General features: G+C 42.5%; 2 protein-coding genes across 10 annotated transcripts; one reads left to right on the plus strand and one right to left on the minus strand.

Annotated features, from left to right (window-relative positions):
• Positions 1–2086: 2086 nt before the first annotated feature.
• On the minus strand, positions 2087–5687 carry POLE3 (DNA polymerase epsilon 3, accessory subunit). 2 transcript variants are annotated; one of them, XM_012768873.3, is made up of 5 exons: positions 5547–5687; positions 5358–5443; positions 4905–5023; positions 4410–4610; positions 2087–2954 (listed from the first exon to the last, which is right to left on the minus strand). In XM_012768873.3, exons 1-4 carry the CDS (start codon positions 5610–5612, stop codon positions 4438–4440), a joined length of 444 nt encoding a protein of 147 aa, XP_012624327.1. In that variant the 5' UTR covers positions 5613–5687; the 3' UTR covers positions 2087–2954; positions 4410–4437. The 2 variants fall into 2 exon arrangements, with proteins under 2 accessions (XP_012624327.1, XP_012624326.1); XM_012768872.3 differs by lacking the exon at positions 2087–2954 and having other exon boundaries at positions 2989–4610.
• Positions 5688–5792: 105 nt separating this feature from the next.
• C12H9orf43 (chromosome 12 C9orf43 homolog) lies at positions 5793–25562 on the plus strand. Of its 8 annotated transcripts, none has more exons than XM_076008960.1 (15): positions 5793–5888; positions 7313–7438; positions 8387–8539; positions 8646–8781; positions 14459–14516; positions 16415–16515; positions 18492–18555; positions 19304–19467; positions 20173–20323; positions 20691–20751; positions 21029–21267; positions 21491–21578; positions 23719–23798; positions 24462–24528; positions 24722–25562. In XM_076008960.1, the coding sequence occupies exons 3-15, from the start codon at positions 8389–8391 to the stop codon at positions 24946–24948; spliced, it is 1587 nt and encodes a 528-aa protein (XP_075865075.1). In that variant the 5' UTR covers positions 5793–5888; positions 7313–7438; positions 8387–8388; the 3' UTR covers positions 24949–25562. The 8 variants fall into 8 exon arrangements, with proteins under 8 accessions (XP_075865075.1, XP_075865079.1, XP_075865074.1 ...); XM_076008959.1 differs by lacking the exon at positions 5793–5888 and adding an exon at positions 6046–6468; XM_076008957.1 differs by lacking the exon at positions 5793–5888 and adding an exon at positions 6046–6294 and having other exon boundaries at positions 8340–8539.
• Positions 25563–25789: the final 227 nt, after the last annotated feature.

The raw sequence follows: 25789 nt of genomic DNA on the forward strand, positions 1-25789 counted from the left end.
TTGAGGACATTAAAGCAACACCGTAATGCCTAATACAATAGCTAAGTCCATTTTTGCCGACTGAGCGTTTTAAAGTTGTTGAGTTTAGCACCAGACTTTCAAGTTTTCAGAGAAAATTTTTTCCAGTGCAATTACTCAGGGCCTTCTCTGTGGGAAATGTGATGTCAAAGACATGGGCATTTAGACAAACTCCCAGTCTGCTAGGGGCATCAGACCTGTATCTGGATGAGTACAGTGAGCAAGCTGACCAAAAGGTCTGGGGGTTGGGGGATTGGAGCAGAGTATGTTCACAGGCAGGAGGGATCTGGTTGGTGAGGCTCACGGGGCCTGGGTGAACTGGTAGGATTGCATGGGTGAAGTGGGCTTGGGGGGGATCATCACCCTAGCAAAGGAATGTCTTTGAAAAGTTTCTTCAGGGATTATTGAAAATTTTACATGAAGATGCCAGTGGGTTGCATTACATTTATTCTTGGATTTCATTTCTCAAAATCTGTACCTTAAACCTGTTGTATACTTTTTTATATTTTAAGAGGCCTAGTGGCTTAAAGCTAGGAAAATATTACACTAGTTAGTTCCCAGCTACTAGCGTTCTGATCTGTGTTCAAAAAGGAAGGAGGTGGAAAGGAAGTAATGTACAATGACCAAAGGGACTTCTTGGGGTGCTGATAATGTTTAATGAGCTGGGTGTGGGTTACATGGACGTGTTTAGTTTGTGAAAATGCATCAAGTTCTATACTTATTTGCACCTTTTGGTATGTATATTATACTTTTGTAAAGAATTAAAACTATTCTGAGTAGGTACATGGCATTGTGCTAAATGCCATGAAGAGCATAAAAACAAACAAGACAGAAAGCTGATCAATAATTGCTAGGGCCTGGGGGAGGAAAGATGGGAGTAACTGTTTAATAGGTACAGGGTGATGAAAATGTTTTGAAACTAGATAGAGAATGGTTGCACAACATTGGACTATACTAAATGTTATTGAATTGCTTATTTAAAATGGTTTTATATTCTGTGAATTTCAGTTAAAAGAGTTCACTAACTGCAGCGTGGTATTCTAGATTGGATACTATAACAAAAAAGGACATTAGTAGAAAAACTGGAGAAATACAGTCTGGCATTTAATTAAGTTTTTCTTGCTCAGGTGCTACAGCTCAAGCCTATAATCTTAGCACTTTGGGAGGCCAAGGCAGGAGGATTGCTTAAGGCTAGGAGTACAAGACCAGCCTGAGTGGGACCCTATCTCTACAAAAAATAGAAAAATTAGCTGGGTATGGTGGCATGCACCTGTAATTCCAGCTACTTGGGAGATGGAGGCAGCAGGATTGCTTGAGCCCAGTAGTTTGAAGTTGCAGTGAGCTATGATGATGCCATTGTATTCTAGCCCCGGGGATAGAGTGAGACCCTCTCTCAAAAAAATTTTTTTTTCTTAAATGGCACAGTGGCTCATGCCTGTAGTCTTAGTTTGGGAAGCTGAGTCAGAAGGATTACTTGAGCCCAGGAGTTCCAAGCTGCAGTAAGTTATGATTGTGCCACTGTACTCCAGGCTGGGCAACAGAATGAGACCCTGTCTCAAAAAAAAAAAAAAAAGTTTCTTAGTTTTGACAAATGCACCAAAAGTTTACTAAAAAAATAAAATAGGAGTAAAGTTGATGGCCACTGGAACAGGCTCCCGGTTTTCCAAATTAGTATTAAGATCTTGAGCAAGCCACTTCTGTTTGAAAAGCCTCAGTTCCCCAATGGTAAAAATAGGGCGTTAAAAGTAAAAGTAGTTTTGAATGGGTTTGGACTAGAACCCTCCCATTTCCTAAATCCAGATCAGAATCTCTGGGCATGAAGTTCCATGGTTAAAAAATAATATATATTACCTTAGTCTAGTAAGGAACCTTCAAAATCTAGATAGCACTACAGTAACTACCTCTTTTACTATGGTTGGGAAAAACTGGTAGATGACCTCAAAGATTCTTCCCAATTGTTAAATTCTGTGATTTTAAGTTACAGTCCCTATTCTTAGGAAATGTTTCTCTTAGTCAAATGTTGGTGAGGAATGGGACAGGATGAACTAAAGCCATGTGAAAAGAGTTCTTTTGGTTATTTATTCATATATATATATATACACACACACACACATTTTTTTAAGCCAGTCAAATTTAGCAATGAGGGGCTGTATACCAAAGTTGGCTGTATACCAACTTTAGTGACATTGTTATTGAGTTCTGATAACCCACTACTGAACCAGCCTGGATACATTCTTGACTATAGCATATAGCCTTATGTTAGAGAGTGGCAGATTAAAATAGATGGTAGGGTGAGTGCTCCTTATGCAGGCTTTAAATAATAAAGTATGGAGGTAATTTAATAGGAAGCAGGGCGGGACATAGCAAAGTTCCAAGAAGATCCACTTGGAAAGCAGTATGCTAAAGTACTAGGGAAAGCAGAAGTGAGGCAGGGAACTGAGCTCAAAGGAAGCTACAGGAGTCTACATAGGACTTGAGGGCTTAGCCTAGAGTGGTGCTTATGGGAATTTGGAGAAGGAAAATGTCACTAGATCTAATGACTATTGGGGTTGTATCTTTCTGAAATGTTATTTATAAATTTGATTTATGACTTGAAAAGCCATGTAGGTTAGAAGTAATATTGCATTGTGGTTAAGAGATAATAGAGGTAATGGTAGTGCTACTTCATAGGATTTCATAGTTAATACTTGAAAGCATTTAGAACAGTGTCAGATACAGTAGGGATTCAATAAACGGGGCTGCTGAGAGTCTAGTGTACACAGGGTACCCAGCAGAGTCATCAAAAGCTCTTGCTGTGGTCTAGAACCCTTGCCTGTATATGAGCAGCATCTGCTGGTCATCCAAGGTGTTGCAGGAGCCCACATTTACAAAGGTCTGGTTCAGTTGACACCACAAAACTGTATGGAGCGTGATCAGGGTTTCTCTCCAAAAGCACACTACAAACAAGCAGGATGAAACAGGAGGCATCACTTTTAACAAGAATGTTCTTTATTGGTACAAAGCATTATAATCTTCTCAACATTCTTCACTCATCTATCAACAAACTTTTCACTGTATTCATTTAACAAGTTAACAGTGTCAAACTACACTTCACTACCTGTCAAACTCCAAGCGCTCAACTTAGAGACAAACAAAAAAGTGCTTGGAGTACTGAATGTAAAGAAAAAGGCTAAGAAAGGCCAACAGAGATACTTTAGAAGCAGTTAAAGGGGATGGTTTGGGGGGAATTAGATTCCTGAGCACCATCAGATTTCCCTTAAGGTTTAGAGGGGTTTCATAAAACCATTTTGAAAAGACATGAGATTAGAACTAAGGAATCAGAGGAACTTGCACTCTGAAATATTAAGCAAGTAAACAAAGTTCCTAGACTGACAGTAGATAAGAGAAAAGGAAAGAGAGAAGAAAAGTGAGGATGGGGAGCAGGGGAGAGGCAGAAGAAAGACAGTAAGCAAGAAGCACAGAGGGAGAAAGTTGTGCATTGAGGAAATAAAGTTTGGAACTCATCATGAATTGAAGAATGAAAAACCATAGTCACAAGTCTGAGACGGGACTATAAGAAGAGAAAGCCCAAAAAAGAAACAAAAAAAAGAAAAAAGAAAAAAAAAAAAAGAAGAGAAAGCCTGGATTTTACACCTCCCAGGAGGTGTCGATAAATCCTAAAGCTGCATGTTAGGCAGGCAATGAGATACCTAAGCCTAAACCATCTGTTTTGTAAAAGAAAGACATTAGCACCTTTGCTTGACTAATTCCAACCTACACTGCTGATTTAAGGGCCTGTGTACCCAGAGTGCAGCCACTCTAGCAGGTCAAATGTCTACATGCAACACAAAAGGGCTCCAAACCAAGTGGGTCTATAGAAAACAAAATTCAATTAATGCTACTGTCAAGTGAAGAGACAACAGATTTCATTATTTTCCCACAGCTTTTTAGCAGTTTCTCTAAGTTTTATTGTTTTGAACACTCTTAATAAGCTACTATTGCCAAGCACTGTACAACCAAATATAGGCTGACCATGATCAAAGCCCCAATTTTCCTGAGCCTTGACTGCCTCTGTGATCTGGAACACAGCAGGCAGCACGGAAGTTATTATTACTTTTGGAGGGGAGCAGGGGAACTGGAGATCAAAACCAACCTAACCATACATATAAGTAAACAAGAGTGATCAAACTAATTAGCCATTCAGAATCCCTCTTGCCAGAAAGTCATAACCTTCAGACTGATTGAACAAAACAGGATTCCACTACTCAGATGCTTTGAGTTTGGGAAGTGCTGGTTTTGGCGATAATTCTAGTCAGGTTTTATTTTGATCTTCTCAGGCACTTCTGCCTAAGACTACTCTGCCCAGCAGGGAAAAGCTTCACAGAGACATGTAGCAAGTCTCAGAGTGGTACCTTCCAAGGTGCCAGTATCCCACCCTATTCAGTTGTCCACTTCCTCTTCTTCATTCTGTTCTTCTTCTTCTAGCCTTTCCTCGTCTTCATCATTGTCCTCATCCCTGCTCTTGTCTTGCTCTTCCGAATCTGTTTTTTTGTCTTTGTCCTTCTTCTTTTGCTCTGAAGCTTCCTTCTTGCCCTTCTGCTCCCGCCTATATGCTGCAAGGAGAAGAAAGGGGTTAGGAGGGAGGGCTGGACGAGTAAACTAGATGGACTTCAGCAGCTAAGCTAACCCCATCGACAGTTGGAAAAACCAAGACACAGAAGGCAAAATAACCTGCCTAGCATCGTAAAACAGATCTAAGGTGGTGTCGACTGGTCTGGGTTGAGTCACATCCAGTACTAGCTTACTGGACTTAAAGGGGCCCACGCTGAGAAAGCCTCGGGGCCAAGTGAACAGGTCACATCGGATGACCATCTTCTGCATGGTTGAGAACATGGGAGGGTCATTACCTTCCAGAGCTTCTTTTAACGGGGTAACAAACCGCTGGAACTCCATCTCTTCCATGGCTGAGAGCACATCACTGGCATTCAGTGTCTTGCGCTTCCCTTTCATCGCAAAATTGTTGGCACTGAAAGAGAAAGGGCCATGAGAGGCTGTCAGACTCCCTCTTGCCGCGTAGGGAGTGGGGAAAAGGGCACCAGAGGTGGGATGGGAAAGCCTACTCCCTAGATGCATGGAGTTTTGTCTGGCAGTGTAAGTCCCTCCCGCCCTTCTCTGTACGAAAGGGGTAAAACAAAGTTATTTTGTTGTTTTATTTTGCTTCAGGGCGTCTAACAACTAGCAGAGGACTGTGAACCTCTCAACACTGAGGTAGGGCACAATGATTGGGGTTTGTGGGCTCCAGGCGACGAACTCCAAGCCAAGAGTTCTCTCTGCGCCTCGCTTATGTCTGCCCCGCTCACCAGGACGTGGCGTACAGCACGAAGACGCTGGCGGCGCGGGAGATGGCGCTCCGGGCCTCCTTGGAGATGTTGACGCCGTCCGGGAGCTGTGAGGAGAGCCGGTGTGAGCAAAGCTGCCGGCGCAGGACCTATTTCCCTCCTGCCCGCTCGTCCGCCCCCACAGCTAGTCCTTCAGCCCGAGCTGCTCACCGCCTCCTTGATGATCCTGGTGATGACGGCGTTGGGCAAGTTTAGATCCTCCGGCCTTTCCGCCATTGCCGCCGCCCGGACCGAGCCTCAGCTTCAGGCCTCCTCTTCAGGCAGCTACTGCGTCCAGACTTCCCGCGTCGCTACCGTCTGACCCTCAGAGGCTTCCGTCCCGCCGTACGTTCCTGACGTTGCCTTCCATAGTGCCCCGCGCGCCATAGCCTTCCGCCTCCCCAGCCCTGCCTCCACCTCAAATCGTAGGTGCATCCGAACTTCCCACGCTGCAGGGATTTGCGCCCGGCCGGGTCTGTCCAGCCCCACCGTACCCTGCACGTCCTTCCCCAGGTCCGTTTTCTGTTTCACGTCATCGCCACTTCTGGGACTTTCTCACCAATTAATTTGGCTCACTGGGGCTTCCGTCCGTTTCCCATAGTGCCCTGCGCCGCTGCTTGGCGACGACGCGACAAGGCGGCTATCGTGGGAGACGAAGGCGTGGACAGAACCTGCTGGGCGGGGACAAGAGGCGGGGCCCGATGGGCGGGGCCCACCACCTCTAGCCTCCTTAACGCCTCGGCTTCGAAACCCTAGTGGTTTTTAATGTGCTTTGGTTAGCGGTGGCTGGGAGGCCGAGTCTACCCCGACGTTTTTTTATTTTTCCATTTTCCGGAATGAAGCGGGGAATCTTCTTCCAGCTCTGCCGAAGCATATGTCCATTTTTAATCTTTTCGCTCCTCACAACTTTGTAATAAGGGTATTAAGGATAAGTGTTATCTAGTTTTTTTTTGTTTTTGTTTTATAATGCGGAGTATTTTGCTGGCGCAACGCTAATTTTGGCGATACATATATGCACCTGATTAGACTTCGGGGCTCAGTTCGGTCTGGGCAGGTGAAGAAAGGGCGAGAAGCAGCCAGTTCTAAGACTAATGTGAATTTGCATTCAAAAACAAACCCTGTTAAAATTGTATTTATTTTTTAGTTCGTTAAATTGTTCATTCTAGATCTTTTGCAGTCAAAGTCCTTCTCGGAATTTTGCAATGGTGTTGGAAGTTGTATTATTTTCATACTGAGTACTTAGAAATTTTCACTCCCACTGAGAACTGATGCTTTTTTTCCCCTTGAAACATGCTGTCTCAAGTCGCCTTTTCGTTTTCCAGCTTTCAATGGAGACATGATTACAGAGAAATATTTCCCTTTTAGGAGGAAACAATGGAGCAAATGCTATGATAAACGGCATCTGAAACTGTTAAGTTAGAGACTGTAAGGTCTGGTGGAGGAACTCCACTTGAATAGAGCAGACCTGCTGTAAACACGTTAGGAGCAACTCAGCTCCAGCCAATTGCTGTCTAGCTGTAATTGGGCTCAGTGTTGTCAGTTATTTTGATCTCTAAAAGCCAGAAATATGAATACTATGAACTATTTAAAGTTTGAGGTATTGGTTCAAAGTGCTAGCCAAACAAAACAAGTCATAGGCCAGGTGCAGTCTTAGGCCAATAGTTTGCTATCTTTGATCTAGATTACAAGCAGTGTAGAACAGGAAGTTTGTTCGTTACTGTTCTCTATGTCCAAAATGGGTCCCATCGTGTATTTGGTAGTCAATAAATTTGTTGAATAAAAGAAGAAATGGACACGGTCCTTAAAAAGTTATTAGGGATAAGGTGATAGGGATGGCCTAAAATATCTCTAGAGAGGAAAAGGTGATAGTATTTGTTGAGCACCTATCATACATAAAAGTGCATTATCTAACTGAATGCTTCTGCAATCCTACTTAGGCATTTCCTTCCCCCTACTTTATATGAGGAAACAGACCAAGGGAGCCAGTAAATGAAAAGCGAATGGCCTACAATGCAAACTGGAAGTCTACTGATTTGCTGTTTGAGCAAACCCATTCATTGCTGGTGGGTATTTTATCTGCTTGCATGGGAATTGAAGCACATTGAAAAATGAAACTTATCTTCCAAAAGTTTAAGCCTTCAAATAATGTAGGTATTTCTGTGACCGCATTGGTTGTAATGTGATAAGACCTTTTGGAGATGGTGGCGTTTTCTCCCTAATGATTACTGAAGGAGAAAAGGAAAGGATGCTAATTTTTTTTTTTTTTTTTTTTGAGACAGAGTCTCGTTCTGTTGCCTAGGCTAGAGTGCTGTGGCATTCGCCTAGCTCACAGCAACCTCAAACTCCTGGGCTCAAGCAATCCTTCTGGCTCAGCCTCCCGAGTAGCTGGGACTACAGGCATGTGCCACCATGCCCGGCTAATTTTTTCTATATATTTTTAGTTGGCCAATTAATTTCTTTCTATTTTGAGTAGAGACAGGGTCTCACTCTTGCTCAGGCTGGTTTTGAACTCCTGACCTTGAGCGATCTACCCGCCTCGGCCTTCCAGAGTGCTAGGATTACAGGCGTGAGCCATGGTGCCCGGCCAAGGATGCTAATATTTATTTTAAAGTATATGCCAGGCTTTTAATATCCATTAACTAATTTTTGTAATGACTTTGTGAAATAGACATATCCTCATTTTAGAGATAAGGAAACAAAGAGGCTTAGATTGGTTAAGTTCCAGGTCACTCAGCTATTAAATGGACTATTTGGAGACCTGAAGTCAATCTCTCCCAGGCTCTTGCCACTCTACCTCATGCTGAGTTGTTTTCATAGTTACTTGTTACCCAATCCTTAGTTATCCTGTGGTCACCTTTACTATATAGGTTCAGTAGAAATATTTTAAGCTTTGAGTCCAAATTGAGATCTGGATCGCATGGCTAATTATAATACTCCCTAATTATGTGATTGTTGATTCTCCAGAGGGCTAGAAAGCTTCAGGGTTGGCTTCTGTCCTAAACCATTTATAGCTATGGACTTACCAGATGAAAGCAAGTGGGACGAAACCACCTGTAAGATGGCTATTTGCCAGCATCCACAATGCTGGGCAAGTATCCGCCGGATTGAGAGGGGCCATCCTCGAATCCTGGGCTCACCCTGCAAAATTCCCCTGGATGATGAAGGTGAATTAAGCACCCTCTGTTCTCTTCCTCACAAGGTCTTTAGTTCTGTTTGGCTCCCTATCTTCAGGCAACATATAACATGTTTTCTTCTGGTCTGCTTTCTCAGATAAACTCCCAGAGCTCACCATTGTAAACATGCCAGATTCCTGCTCCTTACCTCGTCATTTATCAGCATTTACCTTCACTAAAGCTCATTCTTTATTGTCTCGTGGTTCAAAGTTTAACTCCAAATTTCAAGGCAGGTAAATTATCATTGAATCTCCTTTTAACAGTCTATTGCTTCAGAAGTCTGGGTTATGATTTCCCTTACTCATGTAGTAGACTTTGAGAAAGCTGGATTAAAAAGAAAACATGAATTCAGTTAAAGAAGGGACTAGGCCATGGAAAACAAAAATAAAGCATCCCTGCTCTGGTCTAGGAGTTTGTTAATTTGGTGGTGGTGCTGGGGTGTTTTGGTTTGCTAGGGCTGCCATAACCAAGTACCATAGACTGGGTGGCTTAAGCAACAACATTTATTTTCTCACAGTTCTAGAGGCTAGAAGTCAAGATCAAAGTGTCAGCAGGGTTGTTTTCTTCTGAGGCCTCTCTCCTTATAGATGGCCATTTTCTCCCTTTGTCTTAACGTGGTCTTCCTTCTGTGTTTGTGTCCTAATTTGCTCTTTTTATAAGTATACCAGTCATATTGGGTTAGGGCTCACCAACATGACCTCATTTTACCTTGATTGAACTGGGTTAACCAGTTCAACAGATGAATTTTAGGGTAACACAATTCAGCCTATCTTACCAGCTTCTATAGGTCATCAGAAAACTGTGTCCACACATGCCATCTTTCTTCTTTCTTTTCTTTTCTTTTCTTTTTTTTTCTTTTCTTTCCCCGTTTTCCTCTCCTCTCCTCCCCTCCCCTCGCCTCCCCTCCCCTCGCCTCCCCTCCCCTCGCCTCCCCTCCCCTCGCCTCCCCTCCCCTCGCCTCCCCTCCCCTCGCCTCCCCTCCCCTCGCCTCCCCTCCCCTCGCCTCCCCTCCCCTCGCCTCCCCTCCCCTCCCCTCCCCTCCCCTCCCCTCCCCTCCCCTCTCCTCTCCTCTCCTCTCCTCTCCTCTCCTCTCCTCTCCTCTCCTCTCCTCTCCTCTCCTCTGCTCTCTTTTGACAGTCTTGCTCTGTTGCCCCAGGTAGAGTACAGTACTGTCATCATAGTTCACTGCAACCCCATACTCCTGGGCTCAAGAAAACCTCCTGCCTCAGCCTCCAAAGTAGCTGGGACTACAGGCATGCACCACCATGCCTGGCTAATTTTTCTATTTTTTGTAGAGACTTGCTCTTGCTCAGGCTGGTCTTGAACTCCTGACCTCAAGGGATCCTCCTACCTAGGCTTCCCAGGATGCTAGGATTACAGGTGTGAGCCACTGCACCTGGCCTGCTCTCACCATCGTTTGACCTTGCATCTTGTTTCCTCATTTCTTCTGATCTGAAGTGATTTTTGTTGATTTGTTTCCCTCCCCTCATTAGAATATCACTTCTACCAGAGCAGGGACTGTGTGTTTTCTTCACTGTTCTATTTTCTGTCCCTTCAATAGTGCATGGCATATAGTGAAAGCTCAATAAGTGTTTGTTGAATAAGTGAATATGTCCTCATTCTCTGTTGAGTTTCCTCATTTACCACTAGCCCTGGGTACTCTCTCTTTCAAACTAGCCCACCACTTATTGTCTCTAGCATGCTTACTGATATTTTTATGCCTATGTCCTGTCTGCCCAACTAGATTTTAGGCCCTTTGAAGGCAGGGCCATCACATCATTCATTTAGACATTCAATTCACAAATATTATTAATATTTTAGTGGTGGCCACTGTGTTTGACATATAGTCTTTACTCTCAAAGGGCTTTCAGCCTATTTGGGGAAGAAAAGAAATAAGCAAGCAGGAACCATCTGGTGTGATGAGTATTGTGAGAGGAAACGCCCCCTGGGTGTGTGGAAGCGCTGGAAAAGTTTCCTTATACAGCGTACTAGCTTTTGTGTAAGTGGCATTCGTGCCTACACCTGAGGTCTGAGCAGTCTAGTGAACTAGGAGTTGCAAGTAGGAGGTGGGCAGGAAGACTTAACTACAGGAATAGCATATTCAAAGTCCTGGAGGCAAGAGGAAATTTTTTAGGTATCAGGAAAATACTTCATTGTATCTGGAACATAGAGCAGGAATGGAAGAATGGTCAGAGATGAGGCTGGGGCACTGGAGTAGAAATAGAAAGCAGGTGGGGATGGGTTCACTGAAAGCCCTGACTTCAGCATGTTGCAGTTCATCCATGTAATGAAAAACACTTGTACCCCCTAAAATTTTTGAAATAAAGAAGGAGAGAGAGAAAGCAGGGGCCTACTTCAGACAGGACTTCACAGATCAGGCTGAGAGCTGGGTCTTTATCTTATGCTTCTTTGCATTATTCATCATTTATACATGTAGCATTTTATAAAAACAGCAAGTGATATGCAAATATAAGGGGATTTTTTTTTTATTGTGGTAGATATACATAACAAAAAAGGACTATTTTAGCCATTCTTTTTTTTTTTTTTTTTGAGACAGAGTCTTGTTTTGTTGCCCAGGCTAGAGGAAACTCCTGGGCTCAAGCAATCCTGCTGCCTCAGCCTCCCGAGTAGCTGGGACCACAGGCATGTGCCACTATGCCCAGCTAATTTTTTCTCTATATATTAGTTGGCCAATTAATTTGTTTCTATTTATTGTAGAGATGGTGTCTTGCTCTTGCTCAGGCTGGTTTCGAACTCCTGACCTTGAGCAAAACACCCACCTCGGCCTCTCAGAGTGCTAGGATTACAGGCGTGAGCCACCGTGCCTGGCCTATTTTAGCCATTCTTAAGTGTACTATTCATTGGCATTAAGTCCATTCAATGTACAACCATCACTACTATGTGTAGCATCCACCACATCTGGAAATGGAAAAAGTCCATTTTTAGAACTTTTTCATTGTCTCAAACAGAAACTGTATCCATTAAACAATAACTCCCCATTCCCTCCTCTTCCCAGCCCCTGATCTCTGTTCTATTTTCTGTCTCTCTGAATTTGCCTATTTTAGGTACCTTACATAAGGTGGAATCATAACAATATTTGTCCTTTTGTGTCTGGCTTATGACACATAATATAATGTTCAGCTATGTTTTAACATGAACATTAGTCGCCCCTTATCTGCAGGGGATATATTCCAAGATCCGTGGAGTGGATGCCTGAAACCACGGATGGGGTGAACCCTACCATGTTTCCCTGAAAATAAGACCTACCCATACAATAAGCCCTAGCAGGATTTCTAAGCATTTGCACAATATAAGCCCTACCCCAAAAATAAGACCTAATGATGGGCATGGCAATGCAGCATATCTGCACAACCCATGCTTTTCATCGTGGAGCGGTAAAGAAGATTAGCAGCCCTTCTCATCTGCCCCATCGTGACAGCTACTATCCTAGACATGACTGGAAAGCTGTGAGCAGCCCCACCAACAAGGTCGGCTCCCCCTGTCAGGTTCTGGCCATCCTGTGCGTGCTGCAAGCTGAGGCTTTGAGGGGAAAATAACACATCCCCTGAAAATAAGCCCTAGGGTGTCTTCTTGAGGAAAAATAAATATAAGACCCTGTCTTATTTTCAGGGAAACACGGTTATACACACACACACACACACACACACACACACACACACACACACACACGCTATTTGGGTCATTAAATATGAAATGTCCGATTTCGAATCACAAGTTTATTATATTGTAAACAAGAAGCAATACAATTAATCAAAGTACGTGCCTAATTATCAACACAGTTTTGCCATCTTAAGGGTAGCTTGTTTATGCCAGCAGTGAAGAAGCCTGGAGAGCAAGTGGCGGTGCAATCATGAAAGGTGTTTCCCACAGCTTGTTAAAACTTGAATATTTTTCCTTGTAAGAAGTGGTCCAAAGCCTGGAAGAAGTGGTAGTCGGTGCAGTCTGATGAATATGGTGGAAGACAAAGAGTTTCTAAGTCTAGCCTCTATAGTTTGAGCAGCATTGTTTTTTGCAACATGTGGTCTTGCAAGAGGATTAGCCTGTCTCTATTGACCAATCTCAGCAGCTTAATCAGAAGCATCCTCATTATTTTGTCCAATTGGTTTCAGTAGACTTCCACTGTAATTGATTAACCAGGTTTCATGAAGGTGTAGTGGATAACACCAGTGCTGGACCACCAAATAGACACCATTGTCTTTTTTGATGAGTATTTGGTTTTGGACTGTGTTTTGGCACTTTAACCATTATGCTGAATACTTGCAATTGTCACAGAGAATCTATTTTCATCACACATAACAATATGGTGAAGAAATGGTTCGCCTTTATGTTGTGTCATCAAAGAAAGGCAAGCTTTGATACGATTTCTTTTTGTTGTTGTTGTTGAGACAGAGTCTCATTCTGTTGCCCAGGCTAGAGTACCATGGCATCCGCCTAGCTCACAGCAACCTCAAACTCCTGGGCTCAAGCAATCGTTCTGCTTCAGCCTCCTGAGAATCTGGGGCTGCAGGCATGTGCCACCATGCCCGGCTAATTTTTTTTTCTATATATTTTTAGTCGTCCAGCTACTTCTTTCTACTATAGTAGATATGGGGTCTCACTCTTGCTCAGGCTGGTCTCAAACTCCTGACCTCAAGTGATCCTTCTGCCTCAGTCTCCCAGAGTGCTAGGATTACAGGTGTGAGTCATTGGGCCAGGCCTGAGACGATTTCTGACACTCATTTAATTCATGTGGTACCCATCTGTCCAACTTCTTTACCTTGACAGTTTGTTTTAAATGGTCCAATATTGTTGGAATAGTAACGTCAAACCTTGCTGATAATTCATGCATAGGTTGAGATGGATTCGCTTGTACTACAGGTTTCATCTCATCATTATCCACCTTGGTCTCAGGTGGATGGCTACATGGCTCATTTTTGAGACTAAAATCAACAGAATGGAACTTCTCAAACCATCAATGTACAGTGCATTCATTATCCACATCCTTCCAAAACACTTTGATGATATTTCAAGCTGTCTGCACTGCATTGGTTCCATGATGGAACTTATATTCAAAAATAACATTTTTTTTAACTTATCCATGGTTTCACAAAAATTGCTCTGAAAAATGTGAAAAATAATCACAAGCCAAAATGTGCATTTGAAAGACTGAGGATGTACCTTCAGAATAAGAAAAAACCCCAAAAAGTATCAAAATGAAATGTCAGAGATATCAACTGTCAAACTTAGTCTTTAAAAGGAAATTGGACATTTTATACTTAATGACCTAATATGTTTTTCCCTATGTATACCTATGATAAAGTTTAATTTATAAATTAGGCACAATAAGACATTAGAAACAATAATAATAATAATTATAAATACTTTTATGAAAGTTATGTGAATGTGGTCTCTCAAAATCTCTTAAAATATCTTATAGGTACTCACCTATTTTCAGACTGGTTGAACATTGGTAACTGAAACCACAGATAAAGAGGGACTACTGTATCAGAATTTCCTTACTTTTTAAAACGGAATAATATTCTATATGTGTATACTACATTTTGTTTATTTAACATGTTTTAAGCATCTTCATTAAAGGTACATAATAAACCTTTATTGATGGTGATATAATTATCTCTAGCTAGAGAGAGAGGTGTAGGCTATGAATTCACTTTGATGCAACAAACAGTTGTGAATTATTCACAGTGTGTAATACCTGTTTAGGAGCTGTTCCAGGAAAAACAAATAAAAGTTAAGGATATGGTGAGACCCTATATTCCTTTGGTAAGTATTAAGCCCAAGGTTTTCTGTAGATAAGTAGAAGGGTTTTCCTCATAGCACTAACTTTATCATCACAATAAAATAAGTCTATGGTATCTCTGTTTTATGTTTGGAACTCTCATTTTTTAGGCCTCAGAAAGGTTTGCCTGACAAAAGTTTGATCAACAGTACTGATAGATCTCCCAAAGTAAGTCACAGATTTAAAAAGGTACTTCTTCAGTATTTTCTCTGTACTAGTGGAAATAAAATATTTTGCCTTTATTTAACATTCCTTGGGATGACTATAATCTGAATAATAATGTTGATTATTTACTATGGGCCCTTATTATATGCTAGGCTCTATGCTAATGGCTTTGCATGCTATGTTGTTTTCAGAAATTCCAGACACAAGTGGGATTGATTTGTAGAGGTTTGGTGTAGGTGAGACTTTTCTGTCTCCTGCATAGAGCATGTTAGCTACTAGGTAAATATTGTCATCTCAATCAGGAAATTAGAATATGGGAATTTCAGACCTAAAATGGTACTTAAGATCATCTAGTCTGATAACTTTCAAACTTCTAAAGCTGTGAACCATGGTAACAAATAGATTTTACAACAAAAATATCATGGAATAATCCTTACCATAACTATGGGTCATTTACTCTGATATTTGATATTTTGTGTCCTGTTCTTTTTTTTAAGACAGGGTCTCACTCTGTCACCCAGGGTAGAGTACAGTGGAATCATCATAGCTCACTGCAACCTCAAATTCCTGGGCTCAAGCAATGCTCCTGCCTCAGCTTCCCAAGTAGCTGGGACTGCAAGCACGTGCCATCACACCTGTATAATTTTTCTATTTTTTGTAGAGATGGGGTCTTGCTCTTTTTCAGGCTGGTCTTGAACTCCTGGCCTCAAGCAATCCTCCTGTCTCAGCCTCCCAAAATTCTAGGATTACAGGCATGAGCCACTGCACCTTGCTCTATTCTGTTTTATTCTATTTCATTTTTAAACAATGTGGGTTGTGATTCACAAAATTTGGTTTCATGACCTATGAGTAAGTTGCAGTTGCAGTTTGAAGAACATTACTATGGTCTATCTCATATATCTTACAGTTGAAGAAACTGAGGCCCAGATAGGAAGTGATTTGTTAAAGCACATAGTTAGTTAGGGATATAGTGAAATTAGAACTTTAGGAAGAAAATTCCTCGTACTTACTTGCAGTAAAGACAGATTTACTATTCTTTGCAGTCCTGCTGGATATCTTTTTTTTTTCATGAGAGTCTTCACTTTCAGTATCATGGTGGAAAGTGTAAGGAACTAAGAGGCAGGTTTGAATGTGATTAATGAATAAATCACTGTACCTCTTTGACCTCTTTAGAACAAGAGGATTAGATTAAATTATTTTAAAATTATTTGAATAGTTAATACATGAACATGATTCTAAATTCAAAAGGCATAAAAGAGTTTACAATGAAAAGGAGTCTCTCCTGTTCCCCACCAATCAGTTCCTTTTCATACGGCAACTTCATTTTTAAGTTTTGGTTTTTTTGTATCCTACCAGGAATATGGACTAGGTGATTTACAGGCTTTTCTTGAGCATTAGTGTTCTAGGATCCTAAATTGCTAAATGTGAGAAGAGTTAGTATCTGAACTTTTATATAGATGCCTATAATTGTAGACAAGCTATAAAAGTAGAGAATTTACTTCTTTCTCTACCAATTCTTTCCCTGCTCCCAAACTGCCGATTATCTGCAGGGATCTAAGTCTTTGGAGTATTGTAGGCAGGGTGAGTCGTGTTCTCCTTAGTTAGCCCCAGCACACCCTCATTTGGGATGGGCTTGTACTAAATGTCACCCTAGTGTCACAGGAAAGCATGGAAGATTATTTGCTTACAAATGTTCCCTCTTTCAGAATACCTATAATGATATCTGATGATGTAGTCTAGTTTTTTGGGAAAATATTATGAAACTTTTTAGGGGATAGGAAATGTCTTTTTATCATCTTCTGAGCCACCAAACTCTTTGGTTAGCATGATAATTCAGTCTTTAGTCTGGTACAGGACCCTGGCACCTCAAGCCATATGTTGGTTTTATATCTTCCTCTTAGCTTTCGGTGTTGAATTTGAATGAGACGCTGCTTCCCTGTTCTAAAAATGCTCGAAACATGGTTGCAATCTGGATCCCAGAAGAATCAGAGAAGGATTTGAGGTAAATATCATCTCTAGAACTTGGGAGCCATTGACCTTTATATTCTACAAACTTCTACTGTCCTCTGTAGGCCTCCTTTTTGTCATCTCCCTTTTAGCCACCTCATTGCAAGTAGCAGGAGGCCAAGCAGAGAAGTAGGTCCTGGTCTCTTGCATCTGCTTCTTACTATCTGGAATTTTATTTTAATGCACTTTGAGATTCATGCCGTGAACTTCTCTACATTGAATTCTACATGACAGTAAATGGCATACAAGATAGGACCCAACTTATTTATAAGGTTTGATTAAGAAATAAATGTTTTCTATTAGTTTTTCTTATTAGCAGTTAGTAAATAGTGAAAAATTTTTCAGGTGAAGCACATGAATCTTTGATCTCAACCCAAATCTGAGTACGGTGGTACAAAATGGATAGCATATAGGACTTGTGTACAAAGCAGAGTGTGACAAATCATTTGGTGAAGGCCCAAAGGCTTGCTAATGTTAACAACCATGGGGAAAGTGTTTGGTTTTTCTTTTTGGATCATTGAGGCTTTCAGATTCTTGTTAAGTGACTGCTTACAGATGTCGAGACTTAAGAATTTCTTTTTATTTTATTTTGGTTTCCTTTGTAAAAAGTTATCCTGTGAATGCTTCTTTTTTAATGCATTTTGTGTGTGTGTGTGTGAGTACACATACATGTATATAGTATAAACAAACAAAAAACCCTAAGGGGTTATTTCCTGTCATGTAAAAGAAGCCCAGAAGAAGGCAAGCCAGGGCGAGTATGTCAGTTCCATGAGATAAACAGTAACGAGGGCTTCTTTTGGCTTTCTGAGCCATCATCCTTAGTCCATCCATGTCTGCCATCCTCTAAGGTGTTTCATGGGTGCTTTTAAGGTCTAAGTTGGCTGCTAGAGCTCCAGGTGTCATATCCATGTCCCAGGCAAAAAGGAGGAAGAGGATATAACAGAAAATACTTCCTGAGCCTTTCCTTTGTGCTAAGCAATGAGGATCCGTGGAGAAGCAAATAGATTTGGTCCCTGTCCTCCTGGAATGTTATGCAAGGGAGTCAGATGTCACAAACATAATCGCACCTGAGTATATAATGTCTAATTTGGATTCATGCTATGAAAGTAAATAACTGGATTTTCTGAGTGAATGATGAGGATCTAATTTATTTTTATTTATTAAAAATATTTTTTTTGAGCCCGGGCACGGTGGCTCATGCCTGTAATCCTAGCACTCTGGGAGGCCAAGGCGGACAGATCGTTTGAGCTCAGGAGTTCTAGAGTAGCTTGAGCAACAGCGAAACCCCATCTCTACTAAAAATAGAAAGAAATTAATTGGACAACTAATATATATAGAAAAATTAGCCGGGCATGGTGGCGCATGACTGTAGTCCCAGCTACTCAGGAGGCTGAGGCAGAAGGATTGCTTAAGCCCAGGAGTTTGAGGTTACTGTGAGCTAGGCTGATATCATGGCACTCTAGCCTGGGCAACAGAGCGAGACTCTGTTTCAAAAAAACAGAGTCTCGCTCTGTTGCTCAGGCGGAAGTGCAGTGGCATGATCATAGGTCACAGCAACCTCAAACTCCTGGGCTCCAGCAATTCTCCCACCTTAGCCTCCCAAGTAGCTGGCACTATAGGTGTATACCACCATGCTTGGCTAATTTTTAAATTTTTTGTAGAGACGAGTTGTACACTATGTTGCTCAGGCTGGTCTTGAACTCCTGACCTCAAGTGTTCCTCTTGCCTCAGCCTCCCAAAGTGCTGGGATTACAGGCCTGAGTCACTGAACCCTGACTGAGAACCTAATTTATGCCTGAGGATGGGGCATCTTTTTAGTGGTAAGAACTGAGCAGCAGGTACTGCTGATCTCCCAACCAGATGCCTTGGAGTGCTGATGAGAGAGGAATCTTTGTGATCATAATTCACAAATATCATTATTGCTTCTATTTAAGATGTCTGGGAATAAGTTGTATTTATTCTTATGTCAAGTCTAGCTGAGAAGCATTATTTTCCCAGCCAGCATGGGAAGAAGAAAATAAAGAAATTGGCAACGGTGAGTTGGATGTTTTATCTAAACCTTTATGATATTACTATGTGGAGTTTACATTTGTTTTCCTTTCAGGTCTCCCCCACTCCCATTCTTTCTCCAAATGGACAAAATCCACAAACGAAAACCCTTCTTTAGGAATAATTACCAAACCATTTTCTATTCAGATACTTCATTTCCCTATCTCCTCCCTGTAGGGAGATGAAGAGCACTCTGAGATAATAGAACTGTTGGATATTTAGGGGGAATTTTTGGTCAGTTAAAAACTAATCCCCAGTGTAAATGGGATAGAATTTCAGTGGACCAGGAGTTATAAGACCTGGGCTTCTCATTTGAATTCTACCATTTATGGGTAAATATGACCACTGATAAGTCACAGAGCTGTAAGATTGCCATGTCCATGAGAGTAGTGTGTTGGTCCATTTTGGTCATTGTTGAATTTCCATCCCTAGCCCTATGCCTGCCACAGTTATACAATAAATATTTGTTCCATTTGTTGAGTGAATAAATCAATGACCTTTCTGGAAAAACCCAACAAAACAACTAATCCCTATGTGATCTGAATATAACAATAGGATTGGGAACCTGAGAAGGAAAAATGTGGTTGCTCTCATAGTTCAAAGGAGGCAAGAGTGACTGGAGTAGCCTGGAAACAAGTTTTCCATGCTAGGGTTGTGCTGGGAGGCTAGAAAGTTGATAGAAATGGGATCAAAGAGAGTGCTTTAGAGAGTTCTTCCCATTGTTTATCTTCCAGAAAAAAGGTTCATCTCTGAATCTCTCTGAAAAGCAGCCCCCAGAAGCAACATCAAGAATTCTTGTGCCTCCCCCGACCCCAGTACCATTGTCTGAGCAATTAGGTCCAGACTTTATACCTTTCTGGACCCCACTGGACACGTTACCTCAGGACCTACTGGAGGAGTAAGTACCTACATGTAGGTTGGTGGGAGAGCCAGAGCACCTGCTTCTCATTGAGGCTGAGAAGGGTCTAAGCATGTGCTCTTTCTCAGTAGGGCTGGGAGATAAATGTCACCCGACTTGTTTGTTGAATTCTTACACTTACTAATAGTCAGTGATGACAATAATAATCACCACCATTTATCAAGCACTTACCATCTGCCAGGCCCTGTGCTAAGCACATTACATGTACTCTCATTTAAACCTCCATAAGGAGGTAGGCACTATTATTCTCTTCTTTTTATAGGTGAATTATGAATAGTGGGAGGCAGAATGGTACATGTGGTTTGGAGTGAGACGACCTTTGCGTTTTATATTGAAACTTAACTGGTTTTGTGAATTTTGGTAATTTATTTAACCTCTTTAGGCTTCATTTTTCTCATTTGCAAAAGGGGAATAATAATACCTGTCCTCAGGGTGTTGTAAGGATTCAGTGGTATAAAGCACATGAGCCTGACATAGAGTAAACACTTAATTTAATAAATATAGTTATGATTATCACAGTTGCATCCAAAAGATGTTACCAAATGAGCACCTGTTGGTACAGGGCTTTTCAGACCCAAAGTGGAAGGTTCTTCTAATTTGGAGCCCCTTTCCATGTCTTTCTCCTTAGCTGTACTGTCTGAGAAGAGCTATTGCTGACTGTCTGGCTGTCTCTGTCCCCTTCAGACTTTTGTCAAATGGAGGGAAACCAATACCCTGTCCAGAGATGAAGATACAGTTGACTATGATGAAAAATAATCTTCCCCTGGAAAAGAACCGACCTGACAGTGCAATTTCTTCAAAGATGTATCTATCTGTACACCGCCTCACCCTGCAGGTAAGAGCTGGGGAGCCTCAGAGGAAGAGGTCTACATGAAAATCCGAACTCATCTCTCTTCAAGGCCAGTAGAGTTGACTTTCTGTTTCTTCTTTCTCTTCTGCCCTTCTGCTCTGGACCCAAGCCCCATAGAAGGCTGGGCTTATAGGTAGGTGAAGGCCAATCTGTGGGGAAGAGTTTAAGGAGAGCAGTCTTCTCTGTTTCTTCAGCACTTTGTTCCCCACAACGTTTTCCTTCCTCCACAGTCCTGGAACAATGCTCCGAAACACTGGGTTCTCAAAATGTGCTTGCTGACGAGATAAATAAATGCATTTTGGGGGAAAGGGAAAGACCTACAGTAGAACTTTTCTTCTTCTTTTTCCTCCAGAAACCAGCATTGAGATATCCTGAACATTTGAAGAAATTGAATTGTAACCTGAAGACAGAAGGTAGATTTGCCAGTGCTGCTGGAACTCTAAGTGCTGTTCCTGCCCAGCCCACAGTTCTCATACGTTGACTTGGTCGGATTCAGTTACATTTATGGCCTAGTCATGTGGGGTCACATGTAGAACTCAGGAAACTCTGGTTTCAGGAGCCACCCCCCACTCTCTCACTTGGTCCTGATCAGGGAGAGAGTCACCTGTGGAACAGGGCCCAGAAGGCAGCCCTGTGGGAGGGTGGGGACTGTCAGTGAGAAGAAGGTAGAGCTGGTACTCTGGTCACCAGGTCCAAGTAAGCAGCAGCAGCAGCAGCAGCAGCAGCAGCAGCAACAGCAGCAGCAGCAGCAGCAGCAGCAGCAACAGCAGCAGCAGCAGCAGCAGCAGCAGCAGCAGCAGCAGCAGCGACAGCAGCAGCAGCAGCAGCAGCAGCGACAGCAGCAGCAGCAGCAGCAGCAGCGACAGCAGCAGCAGCAGCAGCAGCAGCGACAGCAACAGAGGATGGTGAAAACACCTACTAGCAAACAGGTAGAGTGGCACTGAGGGACCTGCTGGGACTGGCGGAAGTGGGTGCAGCCTGGAATGGGCAGGGGCGCATAAGAGGTGGGAGGGCGTCTCCCTGTTCTCTGGTTATAGACATAAAGTTCCTGTCTAGTTGTAGATGTTAAATTCCTTCTTTTAGACTCTTTCTGAAAAAAAATTTCTTCACTTTCAAAAGTCCTAATTCGTTTTCTCCTCATATGGGTTTTAGGAGGTTAAAAAGAAAGCCAAAAGTGATCCAGGGAGCCAGAGAACTTCCTATAAACAGTCAGTTGCCATTGCTCATGACGGTCTCTCTGGTAAGGAGAGCATGTGCCCGGTTGGGGGTGGAATTCAGGGGGTGTTAGAATCCCAGGACATAGTGAAGGCCAGGAAAAGTCCCTGCCTTTTGAAACCTGCTTTTGTCAGACATTCAGAATTCTTCTTGGAATGCTTCAGTCTGGCTGGTCTACCATGCATCATTCTTCCATCAAATATTTACTAAGCAACCCAGCTGGGCCAGATGTCTGCTTGTGTGGGGATTTGAGAGATGATCACAAGCATGAGTCACTGTCATTTTCCCCTCAAGTCCTCCTTTAGAAAACACAGAGTAGTTGGAGGATCAAGAACAGGGGCAAGCCCAGATTACTGCAGAGAAGACCCCTGAGGGCCCATTGTCCAGTGAGGCAGGGAAGAGCTGGGGCCCCTCATTAGAGCCCAGAAGAGTTGTAAGTAAGCAGAGCTCCAAGGCTCCTGGCTTCCCTGGACAAGCTAGAGAGTCTCTGGAGCCTCATGTTGAAATCAACACATTGTCTAGCCTCATTCAGGAGGCAGGTAACTAACTCTTGTCAGGCAATTGTTTTCCTCTAGGGCTCATGCTGGAGATGAGAATGGACATCTCTCCTTTTTGGAGTCCTTATCATGTTCCGAGCTGAGGGATATACTTACCCCTGTCCCTCTGACATTTCTCAGCTTGAGTACAAAATGGGAGAGAGGGAAAAAGAATCCCCCATAACCTTGGAAGATCATTGTGCCCTGCTCAGACTGGACATTGCTGACTTTAATGTGGAAGCAGCTGTTTAGTCATCAGAATTAACTCTCCAGTCCTGGGGCACTAGGAGGGCTCAGGCGAGATGTTTCCTGGAAAGGATGTTCCCCTTTTATTTTTCTTCCCATCCCACTTAGCTCTCTGATGCCAGCTATGTCTTCTAACCTGAAGATCTAAGAAAGTTCTTGCCCTTTACATGGGAGGTAGATAGAATCAGGGCTGTGACCCAGGGCAGGAAATGACATGTCCAAGGTTAGCTTCCTGTCCAGGCTGATCACTACCACTCCCCTAAATTCCATTCTGGTGCCTTTTGTTCCTCTTTCTGATGCCTCCAATAGGAAGAGTTTTGCTTGCATGACTGGGTGCCCCTGTGATTCATATTCTTAGAGTGGTGGCCCATCCTCACTGAGATGAGACAGGCTTATGGAAGAGATGATTTTTGCATCGGATCTTGAATGTATGTGGGAGTTTTCCTGACATGGAAAAGAATTCCTGGAAGTGGGAATAGCCTGTGCAAAGGCATCTTGAAGGAGCATGACTGCTCAGGAAACACTGAGCAGTTCAGTGTGGCTGTGGGGTTGGGTATTTAAGGGAGAGTGGTAGATCAAGCTAAAGAGGTAGGTAGGGGGTTATGCAGATTGCAAAGACGTTTGACCTTTGTCCTCCAGTTCAGTGATGCTCCACTTTGACTGCACACTGAAACCAACTGAGAAGTTTTTAGAACTTTAATACCAGGATGCTCCCCAGATGTATTAACTCACAGTTTCTGATGTCGAGGACCTTAGTGTTTTTAAAAGTTCCCCAGTGCTCCCAGGGTGCAGCTAAAGTGAGAACCGGTACTGGGAGGGAGCCAATAGAAATGCTGTCCTTTAGCGTAATATCTCTAGTGGCAGCTTGGAACATGTTTGTTTAGAGAAAGGGAGATTGAGAAAGGAAAGAATGCATATATTTAGGGACTAGTTGGGGAAGCAGCTGATGCAAAAGAAATGTAAAACTAGAGCTTTTAAAAATTTGCTTGTTTTTCAGAAGCCAATGTGGGTACGTTAGTGATGGTGCAAAAAGATGAGACACATTCTCGTTAGAGGAGTATTCACAAACTGACAAGGCAGAGTTAGGGTTTCTTTTGCTGCTATAATGTGCAGGTACCCACACCTTAGGTTTCTTGGAGGAGTCCTGGGTCTTTAAACACATAGTTTACCTCAATCTTTAATTCTGTAATAGATATGGTCACAGTTCCAGGAGGACAGAATCTCAAATAGAATTAAGAAGGTCAAACTCCCTTTTACCTGCTACCAAGGTCTTGTCTTGTCCTGGATGGGGAGTCGCTTGTAGACTAGGGATCAACTAGAAGCCCAAAAATGGGATATGAAATGCCAATAGGAGGAGGATTGAACTAGCTTTGTGGTTACTAGGTCACAGAACTCTGCCAGATCAGGAAAGTGACATGAAGCAGCAGCAGCAGATGGAGCTAGAACATGCCACCTTGAAACAGGTGAGAGTGTACCAGGGCCTTTGCTAGGACCCAGTTTCAGTTATCTATTACTATGTAACAAACCACCACAAAACTTAAGCCATCATAATTTGTTATTTCTAATGTTTCTGTGGGTCAACTGGACATTTATTCTTGTCTTGCTTGAGGTCACTTAATGCAGCTAGGCTGGGGCTGTTGGCCAAGTTGCCTGAGTTCTCTTGATGTGGCTTGTTTGGGCTTCTTGATGGTATAGTAGTCTCATAAAAGCACTTTCTTAAAGGATGGGCCTAGAATTAAAATAGGATCACTTATGCCACATTTTAGTAGCCCCAAAAAGTCACAGGTCCAGCCCAGATCCAAGAGGAGAGGAAATAGACTCCACCTCTTTATGTGGGGAATAGCATGTGCGTACAGGAATGGGAGGAAATGTTGGCAGCCATCTTTGGAAGTGGTTTGCCCTATCTGAATAGACCACTGGGAATGGCGAGAAGTAGATTCTGGCTTCATCTGGGCAGCTTGGAGGGCAAAGAACATGTGATACTAGCTTCTCTTCAGTCCTAGAAGGTGGGGCTTTGGTCTGTTTTAGATATTAATTTCTATGAGAAAAGCATCTTTTAGAAAAATCCTTTTAGTTTCCTAATGTCTTGATTCAAGTTTCCTTACACTTACCCCAATGAATTTCAGGATTACACAGAGAGAACAAAGATGGAACAGTTAGAGAAGTACATGAATGACTACCTCAGTATGGAAAGTAAGTTATTAGGATGGAGGAGCCTTAATAAGTGATGAGGATGGGGAGAGCTGAACCTGTGTTGACCAGGATAGTTAGTTTACCTCCCTGAAGGCACAGTCTTCCTTCAGGGAGGTCCTAACAAACACCCCAGTCTTTTCTTTTCTGTCCTCTATTTGTCACAGATGCAATTAATGGTTGGATCTTCTTTTAGGTCCTGTATTGTCTGAAGCAGAACTCACTATAAAGGATATTAGTGCTCCAGTGGAGCCTGGGCAGGAAGCCCAGGATTCCATGCCTGGAAGAACCTGGAGCCCTGAGCTCAAACTCCTAAGGATTCTTCAGGGCTCTGATGATGAAGATGAATATGAGGACAAGGATGAGGATGAGGAGAACCAATGCTTTGGAGCACAGTATGAAGTCTCTGGAGGCACAGACTGAAAGTATCACTTGGGGCAGCCTTATTCCAGAGCAGGATGCTTGGCATCCTGAGGACAACAACCTTTGACATAAGGGCAGAAAGGAAAGGGGGCTTCTGCTCTCTGGAGCCTTTACTAGGGCCTGAACTTAGGGATTCTGTTTTCTTTATTTACCTCTACTTGCCTCTAATTGAGGGAGAAAAAGCTCCAACCCCTTTGAAACTTAGATTATTTCTCTTCCATTAGGGTCAGAATAATTTTAGTGATTAAACACAACTGATTCTCAATCAAAAGACTCATTTTCTAATTCTGGAAGGAGGGAAGAGATGTTTCTTGGTAACCATTTTCTGTGTCATCTTTATCTCATCTCTAAAACTCTGAAAGGTTTCCAGCTGTAGGAAGCTGGATCTGGCCTATGGGAACCCCCATGGTACTCCTTAGATTTTTCTCTTTCCCTAGAAATGATTTCTTTTGGAGATAGAATCCACAGCATTATTGAATAATATTCATTGTGTCCCCAGGTATGTAGAACTGGACTTATATTAATCGGGGAGACTATAAAGCTCCAGTTTCTGGAGAACTGAGTCTGTGGGAAAGTTTCAGTGATGCTCATAGAGACTCAGTTTCAAAGTCTCAGGGGACTTCTAACTCGGTTTTTAGGATTTTTTTATGTTTCAGTTTTTTAAAAAAATTTTAATATACTAAAATTTAAAAATTGCATAAAAGGAAAGAGAATAATACAATGAAACTTTCACATACTCAGTACCTTAGATCTGGGCAAGAAAAGCCCTTATGTTGCCCCCATGCTTTAGAAAGTCCTGCTCTGGCCTCCTGGCCAAGCTATTCCTCAAGGGGGGAGAAGT

This window comes from Microcebus murinus, chromosome 12, assembly GCF_040939455.1.
Source record: "Microcebus murinus isolate Inina chromosome 12, M.murinus_Inina_mat1.0, whole genome shotgun sequence".
NCBI classification, from domain to species: domain Eukaryota; kingdom Metazoa; phylum Chordata; class Mammalia; order Primates; family Cheirogaleidae; genus Microcebus; species Microcebus murinus.